Raw genomic sequence first — 18,417 nt, forward strand, 5'->3', positions numbered from 1 at the left:
CCTGGAAGAGAGTCTCTTATTATACTCAGCCAAATGGATTTACTAGGATTCCATTTCTCCTGCCTCTGAAGAAATGGCTCTGAGCTGGGCAGCCAAGAGTGAAAGCAAAGGACTTGGCTAAAACAGTGGTCGTGGATGTTCCCCCACAGTTCATCAAGAGCTGACAGAGAGCGAGCAATACAAGGCTCGGCAGGAAAACAGGTGTGATGGCCCAGTAATTTTCATCCTGAATTTTTATAGCAGTCACTACTCAGAAAAATCACAGGAAGGTCAATTATTTCCAATGTCATGGCTCTCTATAGAGTAGGTGCTCAATAAATGATACTTAATTAGCTAAAAATGGCATCCTTGGCTCAACTGTTCAACTACTTAGGGCCACTCTCCAGAAGATGACTTTTAAATTTAAGCCACAGAAAAATATTTTTCAGTAAACCCAACATAGGAGGCACGCTCTACCTGATATCCAAAGAAGACCATCAGCCACATATCCAGCGTGACACGAGAGGGATCTGTCAAAGGACTGCACAAAAGTCCATTTGTTCTTCTTGGGGCAGTATCGTTCAACTGTAGGTAGAACTTGGCACAGTTCATTTCTGCCCCCTACTGCATAGAGGTATTCATCCATGGCACCCAGCACAAAATGTTCCCGGCAGTTTTTCATGGGTGCTATCTCTGCCCAGGAATTACTGCGGGGGTCATAGCGACAGGCTGTCCTCACGGCACATGTCCGGCCACTGGCATGTTCCACTTCTCCTCCTGCTACAAACAGGAAGTCCCCCATGACTGCCACACAGTGATGGCTCCTTCCCACCGGCATGGGAGCCAGCTCACTCCAGTTGGCAATGGCGGCTATGAGGGCATTCTCCTGGTCCACAGGATTGAAGTAACGAAGTTCCTTGACTTTGCAGACCTCACGCTTCTTCCCACCAATAATATAGAGAGTATCGGACTGGAATCGCGGTTTTGTCCGGCGGGTCTGCCACACAGGCTGTGCATAGATGCTTTGGTGGTATTCCAGGGCCTCGTTGACAAGGGCAGTTGCCGTCTCACTTGCCTGCACCAGGGGGTGGGATAGGGCAACCGTGTGGAGTGTATCCACATCCATTAGGCCAAAGCGGATGTACTGCAGGAGCTCGTCCAGATGCTGGTAATGGCAATTGTGTTCCAGCCACCTCACAGCTAGCTGAAACAGAAGGAGGTGAGGTGAGAACAGCAACCACACACGGCAAGCCACCTTTATTCTTTCAGATAGCAACAACATTTCTCCTGTATAGCGCATGGAATATTTTGGTGCCCAGGTTTTTCCTCTGTACCAGCAGCGACACAGGGGACCTCAAGGCATTGCTGTTGGAGTGAGGAAGCCTGCTAAGCAGTGCTCTCAGAGCTTATGACATCTTTTCAGATGAACAATAATTGCTTTTCAAAGAACAGAAATACTGTGAAACAGCCTGTCCCCTTCCATCTCCTGCACTGAAGGCCTATCACCTGACCGCTGGGGAAAGCCCATGGTGGGTAGTGCCATCATAGCTCAATAATGTATGTCAACCAGGAACAAAGGTGCTCTGTCAATATGAATAATGTGAGAAAACATGTGATCACCTGAGAACACAGGGTGCTCTTGAGAGAAAATCAATATGCCACTAGCTGAGTGATTTACAAAAAAGAAAAGGCCCCCTTCCACACGTGTGGTAGGTAGAGCAACCAGGAGGAAGCTAGAATAGATAAAGTAGCAATGAAACTTATATAATCTTTCCCTTCCTACTACTTTTGACCTTGCACACAGTTGTTAGTTGCAAGGTGAGATGCTAGCAGTTGGTTAAGAACCATATCCACAAACAGTGGATGGAATCATTTATTTTGTATTATGCAGAATGCAATGTTAACTTCCCAATTAATGTGACTTGATATTTGAGTTTGTTAAACCATTCTCCATACTGACATCAACTAGTATATGGAGTGGATCAGTTGACATGTCTGACATTAATAATTCCTAGAAGTATTCAAATGAAACCAAGTCTCCTAGAAAGTACTAAAGTGGAACTAAAGGACTTGGTAGGGGAAAATAATGGATTTGAATACTGGATGTAACTAACTGCTTATTGCTTTTCGTCTTATGGAACTGTGGTTCAGTTTCTCCCTGTTTAGATGTTGTTGTTTAATCTCTAGGAGGACAAAGGAGGAGGTGTGCCACCTCAGACCATTGCTGCATTGTGAAATAAGCTGATCTTAAGCTGGTATAAGAAATCACAGCTAGGTTCTCTAAGGCAGTGGATGGTTCCAGATGCCCAAGGTTTCTGCATCCACCTGGAAGAAATAAGTGGAGGAAGAGAGGCTACCTCTGCTATGCAGTGAGCCCCTCTCTTCATTAACTACTGAGTAATTAAATTAAATTAAATGAACCCTACGAGGTACCAGCGAATGACAATCTGTAGATGACTCTTTTAGAAGAGTGCACTTTTATTTTGCTAACACATAAGCCAAGTGCAGTGAACACACCTTTGTATGGGAACCCTGGCAGTAATACCCATTCTCTGCCAGTGTGTAGAGCACTCTCACACAGAGCACCCTATGTACTTTCCATCTCGGTTTTAGAAGTTTTGAGAGACAGGGCCTCCAATTATTCCAACATGGTGATAACTCAGTAACGTAATCAATGGCTTTTTGGTAGTTGCTCACAAAGCCTTCTAAAGTTCTCAGAAATAAACGTTATCCCACCAAAGGTTGCTTCTTAGGCACCATGTTAAGTTTTCTGACACAGCCTCTGCCACTGCTCCCCATGTGAGCAGCTGCACTTGATGGGAGTTTGCCATGAACCAGTTTCTGAGCATCCAACCAGTTCTCTTTGTACTGGACTCCAGAGAAATGGCACGAGGCAAACACCCCAAAGCCTCTCTCCTAGCCTGGTGCTGCCTGTTTTGTTATTTCTTTCTCTCTCCATAAATCAGTTTTCCTAAGCCATAATCAGTCTTCCACATCATCTACAAACAGTTTCTCTTTCTCTTTCTAGGTCATGGTGTCACTATTGACATGAAAGGTACACAAGTCTCAGCTTTGCTTTGCCTTTAGGAACCAACTAGTGGCCAGTGCCTTTCGCTTCCCACGCCATGTTACATATCTTCTGAAGCAGTCTTTGCATGGTTTCCCCCAATACTACATGTTAATACTATAAAGTAGTCTGTGAACGAATAATAGCTTGGTTTTGAGATCATTTTTTGTTTCTAGTTATCATTTTTACACTTTTACAATTTATGACATTTTCAGAACATACAAGTCTGATCTAGATAAGTTTATCTAGATCAAAAGGAAATATAATATATAATAACTGTTCTGCTGTCAACTTGAAACCTCAGTTGCATATGAGTTATCCAGTTTTCTGGTTCAAATACAGATTCTGTCTTCCTACACAGAGTGGTGAGATCTGGCATTTAACTTTCTGACAAACCCTACGTGCCACACAGACCACTGCCGCTGTGTCTGCCTACATGCTGCATAGGCCAATGTCACTGTGCCTGTAATGTTCTTTTCACTGTCATAAAATGCCTGTCAGAAGCAACTTAAGGGAAGAAAGGTGTGCTCTGGCTCACAGTCTCAGAGGATTACAGTCCATGGAGACTAGGAAAGCTCAGCGGGGGAACAGTATCCTCTGTAGTGACAAGAGCAAGAGGCTGCTAGGCAGAAGGTCATTGCCAATCAGAAGGCTGAGATTGAGACCAGAAGCCACAAAGTCTATAATAGTGACAAGAGCAAGAGGCTGCTAAGCAGAAGGTCATTGCCAATCAGAAAGCTGAGATTGAGACCAGAAGCCACAAAGACTATAATCTTCAAAAATCTACTGCCAGGGAACTGCCTCTGTCAGCAGAGCCACCTCTAAAGATTCCGCAGCTTCCTAAATCGGAGTGACCAGCTGGTGACAGTGTTCAAACATGAGTCTGCAGAGAATGCTTCATATTCAAAACAGAATTGTGACTCTGCTGTATATTCAAAACAGAATTGTGACTCTGCTGTCTTTATCATCTATTCAAAAATGTAAAGGAGAAAACCCCACTGAGACCAGTAATGATTCATGGTTAGCCAAATAATGAAAGACCTAGGAAAGACAATTTAAAGCAGAAATTCTCAACCTGTAGGTCGTTCCCCCCCTGCCCCCCCCCGCAACTTTTTTTAGGGTTGTATGTCAGATATCCTCCATATTAGATACTTACATTACAATTCATAGCAGTAGTAAACTTGCCATTATGGAGTTGCAATAAAATCATTCCATGGTTGGGGGGTCACCACAACATGAGGAACTGTATCCCTTTGGGGTTGCAGCGTTAGGAAGGTTGAGAACCACTGATTGAAAGCAATAGGCCAATACAAAGCTACATCTATGCTGCGAGCCTCAGGAGCATACTGCTCCCTCTGTGGCAGAAGTATTTTAACCCTTGCTTAGGGAGCTGAGAGACCATTGTAAGCAGGCTCATCCCTGAAGCACAACAGTGTTTAAGAACCCACTTAGCTGTGCTGTATATTTTATAGATTATATGTCGGAAAGGTTATCCTGGGAACTGATGGCTTTCCAGATGGCACAGCAGTTAGGAAGCATACCCCATAGGAGGCTAGAACACTACTCTTATTCACTGTATCCTGCCAACATCCTTACCACTATAACCACCAGTATATCTTAGTATCTGAAAGTAAAGAGTCTCTCTCACACCACCACCACCACCACCACCACCACCACCACCACCACCACCACCACCACCACCACCACCATCGTTGTATCTCCCATCTTTTTGTTGAGAAAGCCAACATATACAAAAGAAATCACAGATTCAGTTTGGGAACTCACTACAAAGAGTTTTTAGAAATTGACATGTAGGCAAGATTTTGCCAACATCTTCTGGTATTGTGCACCATTATGTCCAGGAACAACAGGGGCTTTCTCCTGTGTGCCTTCTGCCTACCTCAGCTCAAACAACTCCACAGGGAACTGTCCCTTCCCAAGACTCAAGAAGCTAAGTCCGACCTCAGCTAGTCAGTCTCCGCCTCGTATCTTTGATAAGGACAGCGCCTGGACTATAGTGCTATGAATAATTGCCACATGGACAGAACTTTATTTATAGCTGTTCTTAGTCTGTTTCTTTTAGTTTTCTTAAGCATTACCAGTTCTTTGTTCCTTTACATGTTTATTAATTTAATCCATCAACCACAGGCTTCCATTGTTATTGTATTATCTCATCTTCATGGCTTTTCTATAAGGTCTCTACAAGCTCTCAAAACTCCACATTGTGGCATGCGTTGCTCTCACCTTGGATGTATAAAGCCGTGTTATTCCCCTTGCATGCTTGATAATGAACACACATATTTGAGGTTCTTGACAGAGCAATAGACACTGTAGTCTTTTAAGCTTTCAAATTCATGATGAAACTTTCAGGTAAAAATAAACTTTAAAATCCATCTGGTTTCAGTGTCTTAATTTTACAAGTATAAATTAAATTGAGATCAGTTAGCTGGTGTTTAATGCAAGCCATCTAAATACTTAGCATAATCACTGCAACTAGAAACCCACTCTTCAAATTATACAATGTATCACCCTATTATACCAATTTGTCATTATTTTCTCATCAATAACTGTAAAGTAGAACCCAAGCAAATTTACTCTAATATGTAATTCAAATGACTGTAAACTCTCCAGACAAGACAAATAAAGTATACTTGTAAAATAACTATACTTTGTTCCAGAACAAGTTGGCAATATTTTTCAGCAAATATCATTAGTTCTTTAAAAAAAATAAACAACATATATTTAAAGGTATCAATTAAAGGTCTTGCAGGTAAAGAGCACACACTCAGGGATAAGACATGTTTTATGTCTTTATTGTTCAATGTTCTTACAGGAAAAAAAAATTTGTGTGTGGGCTGGAGAGATGCCTCAGTGGTTAAGAGCACTGACTGCTCTTCCAGAGACCCTGAGTTCAATTCCCACCATTACAGATGGTGGCTCACAACCATCTGTAATGAGATCTGATGCCCTCTTCTGGTGTATCTGAAGACAGCTACAGTGTACTTATGTATATAAATAAATAAATCTTTTAAAAAACTTGTGTGTGTGTGTATATATATATATATATATATATATATATATATATATATATATATATATATATCTTGTGTGTGTATCAGGTGACAGCAGATGTTGGCGAGGATGTGGAGAAAGGGGAACACTCCTCCATTGTTGGTGGGATTGCAAGCTTGTACAACCACTCTGGAAATCAGTCTGGCGGTTCCTCAGAAAATTGGACATAGTACTACCGGAGGATCCCGCAATACCTCTCCTGGGCATATATCCAGAAGATGTCCCAACCGGTAAGAAGAACACATGCTCCACTATGTTCATAGCAGCCTTGTTTATAATAGCCAAAAGCTGGAAAGAACCCAGATGCCCCTCAACAGAGGAATGGATACAGAAAATGTGGTACATTTACACAATGGAATACTACTCAGCTATTTAAAAAATGAATTTAGGCAAATGGATGGACCTGGAGGGTATCAACCTGAGTGAAGTAACCCAATCACAAAGGAACTCGCACAATATGTACTCACTGATAAGTGGATATTAGCTCAGAAACTTAGGATACCCAAGATATAAGATACAACTTGCCAAACGCATGAAATTTAAGAAGAACGAAGATCAAAGTGTGGACACTTTACCCTTTCTTAGAAATGGGGAGAAAACACCCATAGAAGGAGTTACAGAGACAAAATTTGGAGCTGTGACGAAAGGATGGACCATCTAGTGACTGCCATATGCAGGGATCCATCCCATAATCAGCTTCCAAATGTTGACACCATTGCATACACTAGCAAGATTTTGCTGAAAGGACCCAGATATAGCTGTCTCTTGTGAGACTATGCCGGGGCCTAGCAAACACAGAAGTGGATGATCACAGTCAGCTATTGGATGGGTCACACGGCCCCTAATGGAGGAGCTAGAGAAATTACCCAAGGAGCTAAAGGGAACTGCAACCCTATAGGTGGAACAACAATATGAACTAACCAGTACCCGGGAGCTCTTGTCTTTAGCTGCATATGTATCAAAAGATGGCCTAGTCGGCCATCACTGCAAAGAGAGGCCCATTGGACTTGCAAACTTTATATGCCCCAGTACAGGGGAACGCCAGGGCCAAAAAGGTGGAGTGGGTGGGTAGGGGATTGGGGGGGTGGGTATGGGGGACCTTTGGGATAGCATTGAAAATGTAAATGAGGAAAATACCTAATAAAAAAAAAAATATATATATATCTTGTGTGTGTATATATATATATACACACACATATATGTAAATATGTACACATGCATATATACATATAAACACACATATATGTACATACATATATATAATTTATGAATGCCAAGTTATTCCTTATAAACTCAATTGGGGGTCAAAGACAAATGGAAATGTATTCTTTTTTCTGTTTTCCTCACTATTTCTCTGTTGAGTGCTACTTTAGGGAGTATAATATAGAATACATATACACATAGTGCTAAATATAGTAGCACATAATTTTGAACTCTATGTTTTCTTTTAAAATAACACATGTAGCCAGGCGGTGGTGGTGCATACCTTTAATCCCAGCACTTGGGAGGCAGAGGCAGGCGGATTTCTGAGTTCGAGGCCAGCCTGGTCTACAAAGTGAGTTCCAGGTAGCCAGGGCTACACAGAGAAACCCTGTTTTGGAACAAAAAACAAAAACAAAAACAAAACAAAAACAAAACAGAACAAAAAAAGCACATGTAGTTGACTCACATACTCACTCAGAGTTATATCACATGAACAAATATAATTGTAGCATCAAGCCCTCAGGCTGTGTCCTTTACTGTTCATGTTGGACACAGTTGGGAACTGCTGTTTTCAAATCTAAAAAAGCAGATGTTTTGAAGTCTAACTCTACTTATACACACTATACAACTTGACCCCAAAGCAATAAAAACCAACACAAATTCATAGTCTCAGACATCTAGAAAATATATTAATTATGAACTCTAACTCCAAAAGATACATCAGTGTGTTCTTGCACAGAGTTGAACCTTTACACAGGACAGGTATGTGGAACACACTCCCTTAAATGAAAGTTCTTTGGGGATATTAGCCCCAAACCTAGGATTCCCAAGATATAAGGTACAATTTGCTAAACACATGAAACTCAAGAAGAATGAAGACTGAAGTGTGGACACTATCCCCCTCCTTAGAATTGGGAACAAAACACCCATGGAAGGAGTTACAGAGACAAAGTTTGGAGCTGAGATGAAAGGATGGACCATGTAGAGACTGCCATATCCAGGGATCCACCCCATAATCAGCATCCAAATGCTGACACCATTGCATACCCTAGCAAGATTTTATTGAAAGGACCCAGATGTAGCTATCTCTTCTGAGACTATGCCGGGGCCTAGCAAACACAGAAGTGGATGCTCACAGTCAGCTAATGGATGGATCACAGGGCTCCCAATGGAGGAGCTAGAGAAAGAACCCAAGGAGCTAAAGGGATCTGCAACCCTATAGGTGGAACAACATTATGAACTAACCAGTACCCCGGAGCTCTTGACTCTAGCTGCATATGTATCAAAAGATGGCCTAATCGGCCATCACTGGAAAGAGAGGCCCATTGGACACGTAAACTTTGTATGCCCCAGTACAGGGGAACGCCAGGGCCAAAAAGGGGGAGTGGGTGTGTAGGGGAGTGGGGGTGGGTGGGTATGGGGGACTTTTGGTATAGCATTGGAAATGTAAATGAGCTAAATACCTAATAAAAAATGGAAAAAAAAAAAAAAGAAAGTTCTTGGTGGGGGTGTTCTAATGGCTCCTGGGGAGGAAGTTTTCAGTAGTGTAGCCACTGTAGGTAAGTTGCCACATTCCTGTAAATAACTCCTCATCCACAGTCATGCAAGGAACCCTAATTAAACAAACTGGATCACACTTGACATGAAGACATGAACCTAGAAGAACTAGTTGGAGGAAGAGCAGGAAGATCAATGGAGAGGAAGAGAGATAAGGGTAATATAATCAGAATATATTATGTATGGAGGAGAATGTAATTAATACATATTTTAAAAGTTATTTAAGACATGGAAAAGCAGGTTGTCATGCGATGAGTGATCAAGTTGATCAAATCTTAACCCTGGAGCAAGATGAAACCATATAACCCATTTTCAAGTGCTAGCTGTTTGGTCCTGATGACACATACTCTTTTCATTGGGAACCATACTCTCTCACAGCCAGTGCCAAGTAAGCAGTGACTGTTGCTTTGGTGTTCAGCTTCTCTTCTGCCCTGGCCTTAGCTTGGCTGTATTCAGCCTTGGGGAGGATGCAGGCTGACCTTTCCTTTTTCCTTTTTCCTTTTTCCTTTTTTTTTTTTTCTATCAGGAGCCATGCTGTAAAGGTTCGTGTGACGATATGTCCTTCCCATTGAGATAGACTAGGGTACTCTCACCTCAGAGCCTGAACAGCGTCATAAACCACCTCTGTGCCACTTCAGAGAGCAGTGAGGAAGAACACAATAACTAATCAACCAGCTGACATCCATGAACCTCCCAAAAAGCCAGGGATGTTAAAGGGTAGACGTGGGCAGTGAGCAGGAAGGCAGATCAGCACATTTAAACATAATGAGCAGCAATGTGTAGATGAACTCTCAAGTAGTCTCTCTCTTTTAATCATGAGCGCAGAAGAGAGTTCATTGATTCTTGCTATGTTAAAGCACATTGTCTTATATACCATTTTAACATGACTCTATTTCTGGAAAACATGAATGTCCAGTGTAATATCAGTTTAATATCAATATAGTTTTAGGTTAAAAATGTGGAAAGAGCTAGGCAGTGGTGATACATGCTTTTAATCCCAGCACTTGGGAGGCAGAGGCAGGCAGATTTCTGAGTTCGAGACCAGCCTGGTCTACAGAGTGAGTTCCAGGACAGCCAGGGCTACACAGAGAAACCCTGTCTCAGAAAAAAAAAATGTGGGAAGTTTCTGCAATACAAGTAAGCAGGCATCTAAACTTGCTATACTGTCTTATAAAGAAGCCCCTCCTTAAGGTGGCTCATGAAAGGTCCACATGGTGACATTAAATAATAACTGTCATAGACAATGCGTATATTAATAAATAAATACACCAAACCTTGAGATCACATTCTTTTCTTTAAGACACAATAAAAAATTTCAACTGAAAGAAGGCAGTTCCCATAAAACCCCAAAGCATTGGAAAGCACAGAATGTCAGAGCAGAGTTTCGTCTATGAGAACAGCGGCAATGTTACCATGGAGGAGTATTAAAAATCACAGCAGTGCTCACTCGAGTGCTATAATTAAAACTGTGTCAACATTTTGCTTGTAAAACAGATTTTTCAAGGAAGGTTGCACATTAACCATTAGAGCTGACTGCAGACATATGACGCATAGGCGATTTTTCCTCCGAGAAACATATTTCAATGGAATCAAATCTTATGAGGGAGGTCCCAGGATCATGTGTTGTAGGAAAAGAAAAACCATGACAGGTTTTAAACAAAGATTCAGCTTAGCAGATGTGATGATAGCATGTTCTTTCATTGCTCATTTAAAATTTTATGAAGTTGGGACATTGATAAATGCTTTTATTTTCACCCCTTTGCATGAAACGTGTGCTCTAATAAATGTCTTTATATAGACATCAAGGCTCCAAAGGCAAGAGCCCTTGACACCAAACACGAGTCTCACCTACAGAGGAGAATACAGACCCAGGCTCCAGGAACTGTGATGAAAACCATCCCAAGGCCTTTCCCAAGCCCTACCACACACCCACACTCCCGACAGTCAGGACTTTAAACCACACGCAATCGAAGTTGTCCTTTGGTTTAGTCTTTGGGATTCTTCTTTCTTTTCCTTTTAAATTTTTTAGTTGTACTTATTCACTTTGTAATGCACTCACTGCCCCCTCCCAGTCACACCCTCCACAATCACTGCCCTTTCCCTTTCTCCTCTGAGTGGGTGCCCTTCCACCCTGGCACTTCAAGTCTCTGTGAGGCCAGGTGCTTCCTCTCCCATTGAGGCCAAACAAGGCAGCCCAGCTCGAAGAACCTATACCACATACAGGCAACAGCTTTTGGGATAGCCCCCATTCCAGTTGTTCAGGATCCACACGAAGACCAAGCTGCACATCTGCTTTATACACATGATTTTTTTTTTTTTTAAAAAGCAGTTTCTATACAGGGAAGAAGAGAAATTTCAAATGAGAAAAGAGGAAAGTTCAGTATTTATTGTTGTAGAGCTAGCTGGTTACCCAGCATTTATCTGCTTTTAATTCAGTCTGATCTGGCTGACCTTTGCATCACTGAAAGAGAGAAGATACCTAACAGGTTAAGGAAGAGAAGACGGTAGACTGTTGGTAAGGAGAAAGTCGCAGGGGAGAAATGCCACATGGAAAGCTCTAAGCTGAGGAAGAGGCTGAATAAAGACAAAGGTAGGAGAGAGAGAGAGAGAGAGAGAGAGAGAGAGAGAGAGAGAGAGAGAGAGAGAGAGAGAGAGAGAGAGAGAGAGGGAGAGAGAGAGAAAACACTAAAATAAAGATGTGATGAAAAGCTATATAGAAACTGGTATCCTGTGACCAAGTTAAAAATATAACATATGAAAGAAAAGGGAAAGCTGTCGCTGACACTGGACCAACCACTTCTCCTCGATTATAAATGAGGAAGTTGATAGCAGTCTTTCCTTTCTCTGGGTTCCTATCACCTGGGTATCAAAAATATTTTAAAATAAAATTCCCCAAAACTCCCATCTGTGGGATAGGAAACTAAAATGAACTGCTGTGAAGATTTTGCTGAAAGGACCCTGATATAGCTGTCTCATGTGAGGCTATATACCAGTGCCTGGCAAATACAGAAGTGGATGCTCACAGTCATCTGTTCGATGGAACACAGGGCCCCCAATGGAGGAGCTAGAGAAAGCACCCAAGGAACTAAAGGGGTCTGCAACCCTATAGGTGGAACAACAATATGAGCTAACCAGTGCCCCCAGTGGTCTAGTGCTCGTGTCTCTAGCTGCATATGTAGCAGAAGATGGCCTGATTGGCCATCAATGGGAAGAGAGGCCCCTTGGCCTTGCAAACTTTATATGCCTCAATACAGGGGAACACCAGAACCAGGAAGTGGGAGTGGGTGGATAGGGGAGCAGGGTGGGGGAGGGTATAGGGGACTCTTGGGATAGCATTTGAAATGTAAATGAAGAAAATATCTAATAAAAAATTGGAAAAAAAATGAACTGCTGTGCCTCTGCCTGGTATCCACGCCACGGGTTTCCATAGAATGAATAGTTTTCAGAAAAACAAAGAGAGACTTTGTATTCATAATCCTGTACTCAGCAAGAGAGCTGCATGTGTCCTAAGCTGCTTTCCCAATATTGCCAAACTTGGGAGAAGAAAGGGTTTGTTGGCTTACAGGTTATGGTCTATCATCAAAGGAAGCCAAGGCAGAAACGAAAACAGAGACCGGAGAAAATCTGCTTAAATGCTTGCAACTCTGGCTTGTTTAGCTATCTTTCTTACACAATCCAAGCCTACCTGCCCAGGGATGGGATCACCCACAGTGGGCAGAGCCTTCTACCTCAATCAGCAATCAAGAAAACTCTTCACAGACATGTGGACCAATTTGATAGAGGCAATTCTCCAACTGGGGTTCATTTTTCTAGGTGACTCTAGTTTGTGTGAAATCAATAAAAGCTAACCAGCACAGCATGTCTGAATGTGAAGGCCTCTGTACACAGAGGCCCACAAGCAGAAAACTAGTTTATAACATGGTTTTATGAAGATTTTCATTCCCTTTAAAGAGCTTTGATCAGAATGTATCATCTAATATATTAATGCATTAATATATTGTCTTAGGGTTTTACTGCTGAATAGACACCATGATCAAGGCAACTCTTAACAGGTTATCATTTATTTGGAGCTGGTTTATAGGTTCAGAAGTTCAGTCCATTATTTTCAAGGTAGGAGCATGGCAGCATCCAGGCAGGCATGGTGCAGGAGGAGCGAAGAGTTCTACATCTTCATCTGAAGGCTGCTAGCAGACTACTGGCTTCCAGGGTATTGAGCCCACGTATACAGTGACACACCTTCTCCAACAAGGACACACCTACTCCATCTTCTACTCCAACTTCTAATAGTTCCTGGGCCCAACATAAACAATCCATCTTATATATTAATAGCTAGATCTCTTATACAAATTAATCTTAACCAAAGAAACAAAAACGTTTTAAAACTTCAAGATGACTACTTCAAAATGCTACTAATTATTTAGAATACTGGAATTAAATATTACATGTAAGTAAAATATTTAATATGCTTTGTACATAAAGTTTGTGTCCAGACTGGTGAACTTCCTCGATTGCAGGACAATAAAATACAACCAACACGACCTGTACAGACATTACCCAACACAGCACTCAGGAAAAATGAAACTCGTTCTTGCTCACCTCCCATTTGACCAAAACAAATGCATAAATATAGAAGTAACGCACTATAACTAACCTTCGGTATTTTTATAACAGTGAGCAGAAGGACAATAGGTATCCATCTAGCCAATGAGACCAAGGATTCTTTCAGGGAAGTATATGATAGTAGCTGATGACATAAAATATCTAACTAAGATGCCAGTTTATATTTGATGTATAGCATCCTGAATGCTAAACGGACTTTGCATTTGGCAAATCAGAAATAGCATATACTACTGGAATAACCCTGGATATGAGAGAAAATGCTCCTGTGCCCCGCTGGTAAGCAGGGAATGGAGTACCCTTTGTGGCCCACCATTTACATTCTCCTCCAAGCACTGAAGGTAGTGAGGACATTGTCACGATACCAGAGCTGAACTCCCAGGTACTCTTGGTGCTTTCTTGGATGACGATTTGGCACATACCCTGTGAGGGAAATGCGGCAAGGTAGAAAGGAAGTAGGATATGAGAACAAAAACCTATTTTCATGATGAGGTTGTAGCTCAAATAAACTGGAGCTTATCTCATATGTGTGAGGATTAGAGTCTTAGCGCCCACCACACACTCAGCCCACGCACTCACAACTATTTCTGTAACGATGTATCTGTGCATTTTAGAAAACCACCAAGGCAGTGTCAGCATCTGTACACTGGGATATTTCCGAAGTCACCTGATTCTCAAGAAGATTATGAATACAATAACATGTGAAAATGCTTGGTAAATTTTATCATTTAAACAATATGTAGAGATATCATTTGAGGTGTAAACGACAGGAATGATTAATAAAAAATTAAGAAAATTAAAAAATCAATATGTAGAAAAGAAATGTCATGAAAATATGGCACCAAGAAATGGAGTAATTCTTCAATGTAAATATTCTCTTGGGTTCAAGATAAAGCCATCACCTTCCAGCTACTTTTTAATAAGGTCCAGTATTGTGTGAAGTTGACATAAACTTGTAGGATAGTTGTGGATTGTAAGAAACACAGTATTAAATGTTTCCCATATTGTAAAGTAACATTACAAACATGACTGCATAATAGGCCTGAGACAGCCCTTATGATGGTCCTGTCTTTACAAATGACCTAGGAATTCCATCCCTGTGGTTTAAGTTGTGTGGCTTTGTTTGTTTGGCCATAAAGGAGTAAGTACACATACGTAAAAATCCCAAGAGAGAAAGCTACTTGAGTCTAGGTCTTTCCGAAGAATATTTGTTTTTCCCCCTTGACTTAGATGTCACCTTTAAAAAATATTTGAATTCTCATCCACATGAGTCTCTTCAAATCTCAACTCAGTTAACTTACAGGTAATGAAAAACACATACAGACTAGCTCAAGACTTGGTAACTTCTAAATTAAGAATCAATTGCTTGAGCTGACTACTTAACTTTTTGAGTTTTGTTTGTTGGTTGGTTGGTTTTCTGTGGATAAATGATGTAACCATAAATCTTTCCTTCAGTTTGCTTTTCATTCATCCATTCGTCAGTTGCTTGAGAGTTCACTATGTGCCCAAAACACACACAATGAGAAGGATTCTGATTAATACATACACATGGAGTCTTGCTTGCCATTCAATTCCAAGTCTACTAGCACCATATCAAGTCACATATCCTGAGTCTTTCACAGTACACTCATGCTGCAGGAAAGAAAGTAGAGAATCCTAAAGATCTGGCAGGTACAGTGCTTGGAGACAGAGATGTGGTTGCAGCCATGGACTGTCTATGCTGCCGCTTCGTTGGTGTTTTTATGATGCTGGCACATTTATATACTTTATGGCTAACAAAACTGTTAATTGGTAAACTTGCCTTAGAGCATCCTGAGAGTATCAAGTCCTTGAATCCTTTTTTGTGGCTTGAATAATATTTCATGAATAATAGGCACACAGAAGCAGATATATTGTGCACTCATACTCCCCAACTAAGATCAAAGCTATAATAGCATGACCAGATGAACCTCATAGGCTCAAGTATTTAAGCAAAGCCTCAGGGAAGTCACTTCCCTCAGGTAGTAATGCTACAGTCAATTGGTGCACAGGAAGTGTCCAAGTTGCATGGGACTATTCACTGTGAGGTGTCTGTCAGCATTCATTCTGAAGAGGGTTGGTCATAGAGCAGGTACCAGAACATCAGATAGGCCAAGGGAAGAGGCACAGGGCCTAAGCTGCCAATGCATTAGGGAGCCACACAGTAACTCCCTTCTTGAGTTTGAGACTTACTACTGATGCTTAGAGGGCATCATTTCACATGTCATTCTCTAATTCATCTTCTGCATAGCTAAAATACTATAGTATTTCTGCATAGTAGAAATACCTAGGGCAACATGAAGCCCTCTTTCCCATATTGTAACATTTATGTTACACAAAAAGATACAATTTTTCACTATAATCACCATAGGGTTTTTTTTTTTAACCGAAATAGAATTTCAGAGGAGATTTGAGTCAATAAATAATCAGTCACATGAAAGGCTTGAAGGTGCTGAATGCATCCTCAGACAAGTGAATGTCAAACAAGTCTCAAATTAGGTTTCAAGTGTGCAAGGATCATAATGGTTATAATTTTACTTCAGGGAAAATGGCTAAGGGCTCAGTTTAGGTGTGGTGGCCCCAGGTACTCTGTCTATAGTGTTCATGTGAAGAAGATGACCCTTAGTGAGGGGAACCACGAGCTTGATACTTTCTGGAGCTGTGTGATGGAGAGGGGGTTACAGTAGCTCACAGAATGCATATGAGACAGCGGAGGTTCCAAGTGCTCTTTGGAAGGGTATGTGAGATGAGACTGTACTTAGCTTCCGGTGTTGAAACCCACAGGTGTTTGCTGAGTGGGGAAAAAAGGAGTCACTCTGGGACCTCACAGACCTATGCCTTCTCCACAAAGTCAATATGGAGAGTGCTAAATCTCCACAGGAGGTGGAAGGAATCAAGGGAGAAAGGAAACATGGCCCAGTAACTGAACCCAGTCCCAAAAGGAGAGAAACGGTCAGTCCAAGGCAGGCAGTGAGGTGTGGAATGTTGGCCAGGACCTTTGAAGAAGTGCATTTGTACATAGAGGGCATAATCTCAATGGGCTAAGTCAGCATGTGGGCACAGTGGTAGGTAGGCTTCTGAAAAGGCAAGAAACACTTTCTATTTTGGAGACAAGTTTTCTACATTTCAACATAAACAGGACAATGTTTTGTGGACATTCGGAACCCAGGCAATCTTTGACAAACACCGATATGAAAACCTGACTTCTACTTCTTGTAATAGGAATTGGTTATGGCTTAAGTCTCATTAACTAGCAGACACAGTGACTCTATGTGGCGGTTTGGATGATAAATGTCCTCCATAGTTCCTGGCATTTGAATGCTTAGACCCCAGTTGGGAGCTGTTTGGGGAGGCTTAGGAAGTTGGCCTTGCTGGAGGAAGTAGGCCCCTAGAGGCATGCTTTGAGGAAAACCCAGCCATTTCTAGTGCACTCCCTCTGTTGTAACTTGAGAGTAAAGATATGCACGATCAGTTGTTCCTGTTGTCATGCCTGATGCTTGATGCAAAGCTTACCCTGGTGATGGTGACTGTGATAGTCTTATCCCCAAATAAATTCTTCTATAGGTTGCCCTGGTCACCATGCTTTGTAACAGCAATAGAAAGGTAAGTAAGTTAGTCTACAAAATAAAATGATTTATTTTCACAGATACCACAAGGTAATATTACAATTAAACCTCATACCACTTTTCAAAATAGGAAAACAATAAAAGTATTGATTGGTGTGGTTGACATATTTCTCTCCTATTATCCTGTATTTCCTATTGCTAAAAAAGCAGACATAACTAATCAATAACTCTGTGAAGAATCCCTGAAGGCCATCTCATCCATGCAGTTCACTGAATGGAAGAAAAGTAATGCTTTGTGCTTGAATGTGATGGTGAATTTGGTAAAACCACATACATGAACAATCCTTTTCTCATGTCACCTTAAACACACATTCTAAATAGCACCACTGCTTAAGTAAGGGCTGGATTAACATCATAATGGGATTCAATGTCTACCTTCACTTTGGAACCTCATATGAATGAATTATTACCCAAGGACCTTTTTTACCACTCAAGCACAAATACCTTCCTTAAAAAGAAAATAGTATATAATATAATCAAAATATAGTATATAAAATTCTCAAATAATATATATATATGATATATACACATAATAAAGCTCACTAATTGAAAAATAGATTTAATTTCTGTAATAGTTACCTACTAAAAGAACATAAATACTTTACAGCCAGAAACAAATATTATGAAAACACCTGAACTGAAGTTACAACTGTTATGGTGCTGACATTTTAACACCCATAGACATAATTGTTTTATCACTGTCACATTAAGAAATAATGTTTAGGCCAGGCGTGGTGGCATACACCTTTTTTTTTCCATTTTTTATTAGGTATTTAGCTCATTTACATTTCCAATGCTATACCAAAAGTCCCCCATACCCACCCACCCCCACTCCCCTACCCACCCACTAACCCTTTTTGGCCCTGGCGTTCCCCTGTACTGGGGCATATAAAGTTTGCGTGTCCAATGGGCCTCTCTTTCCAGTGATGGCCGACTAGGCCATCTTTTGATACATATGCAGCTAGAGTCAAGAGCTCCGGGGTACTGGTTAGTTCATAATGTTGTTCCACCTATAGGGTTGCAGATCCCTTTAGCTCCTTGGGTTCTTTCTCTAGCTCCTCCATTGGGAGCCTTGTGATCCATCCATTAGCTGACTGTGAGCATCCACTTCTGTGTTTGCTAGGCCCCGGCATAGTCTCACAAGAGATAGCTACATCTGGGTCCTTTCGATAAAATCTTGCTAGGGTATGCAATGGTGTCAGCGTTTGGATGCTGATTATGGGGTGGATCCCTGGATATGGCAGTCTCTACATGGTCCATCCTTTCATCTCAGCTCCA

General features: G+C 41.3%; 1 protein-coding gene across 5 annotated transcripts in view; it reads right to left on the reverse strand.

The window, feature by feature from the left end:
- Positions 1-18,417, reverse strand: part of Klhl32 (kelch-like 32) — a 238,592-nt gene that overhangs the window by 36,525 nt on the left and 183,650 nt on the right. For 4 of the 5 annotated variants that reach the window (NM_001355618.1, NM_001033531.4, NM_001163020.2 and 1 more), the window contains one exon: positions 457-1,183. In NM_001355618.1, the coding sequence (NP_001342547.1) occupies positions 457-1,105 (649 nt within the window). In that variant the 5' untranslated portion in view covers positions 1,106-1,183. Of the gene's footprint in view, positions 1-456; positions 1,184-12,873; positions 13,169-18,417 lie in introns of those variants that run through there. The other variant, XM_017320094.2, reaches the window with a different exon arrangement.

Source organism: Mus musculus, chromosome 4, assembly GCF_000001635.26.
Source record: "Mus musculus strain C57BL/6J chromosome 4, GRCm38.p6 C57BL/6J".
Taxonomy (NCBI): domain Eukaryota; kingdom Metazoa; phylum Chordata; class Mammalia; order Rodentia; family Muridae; genus Mus; species Mus musculus.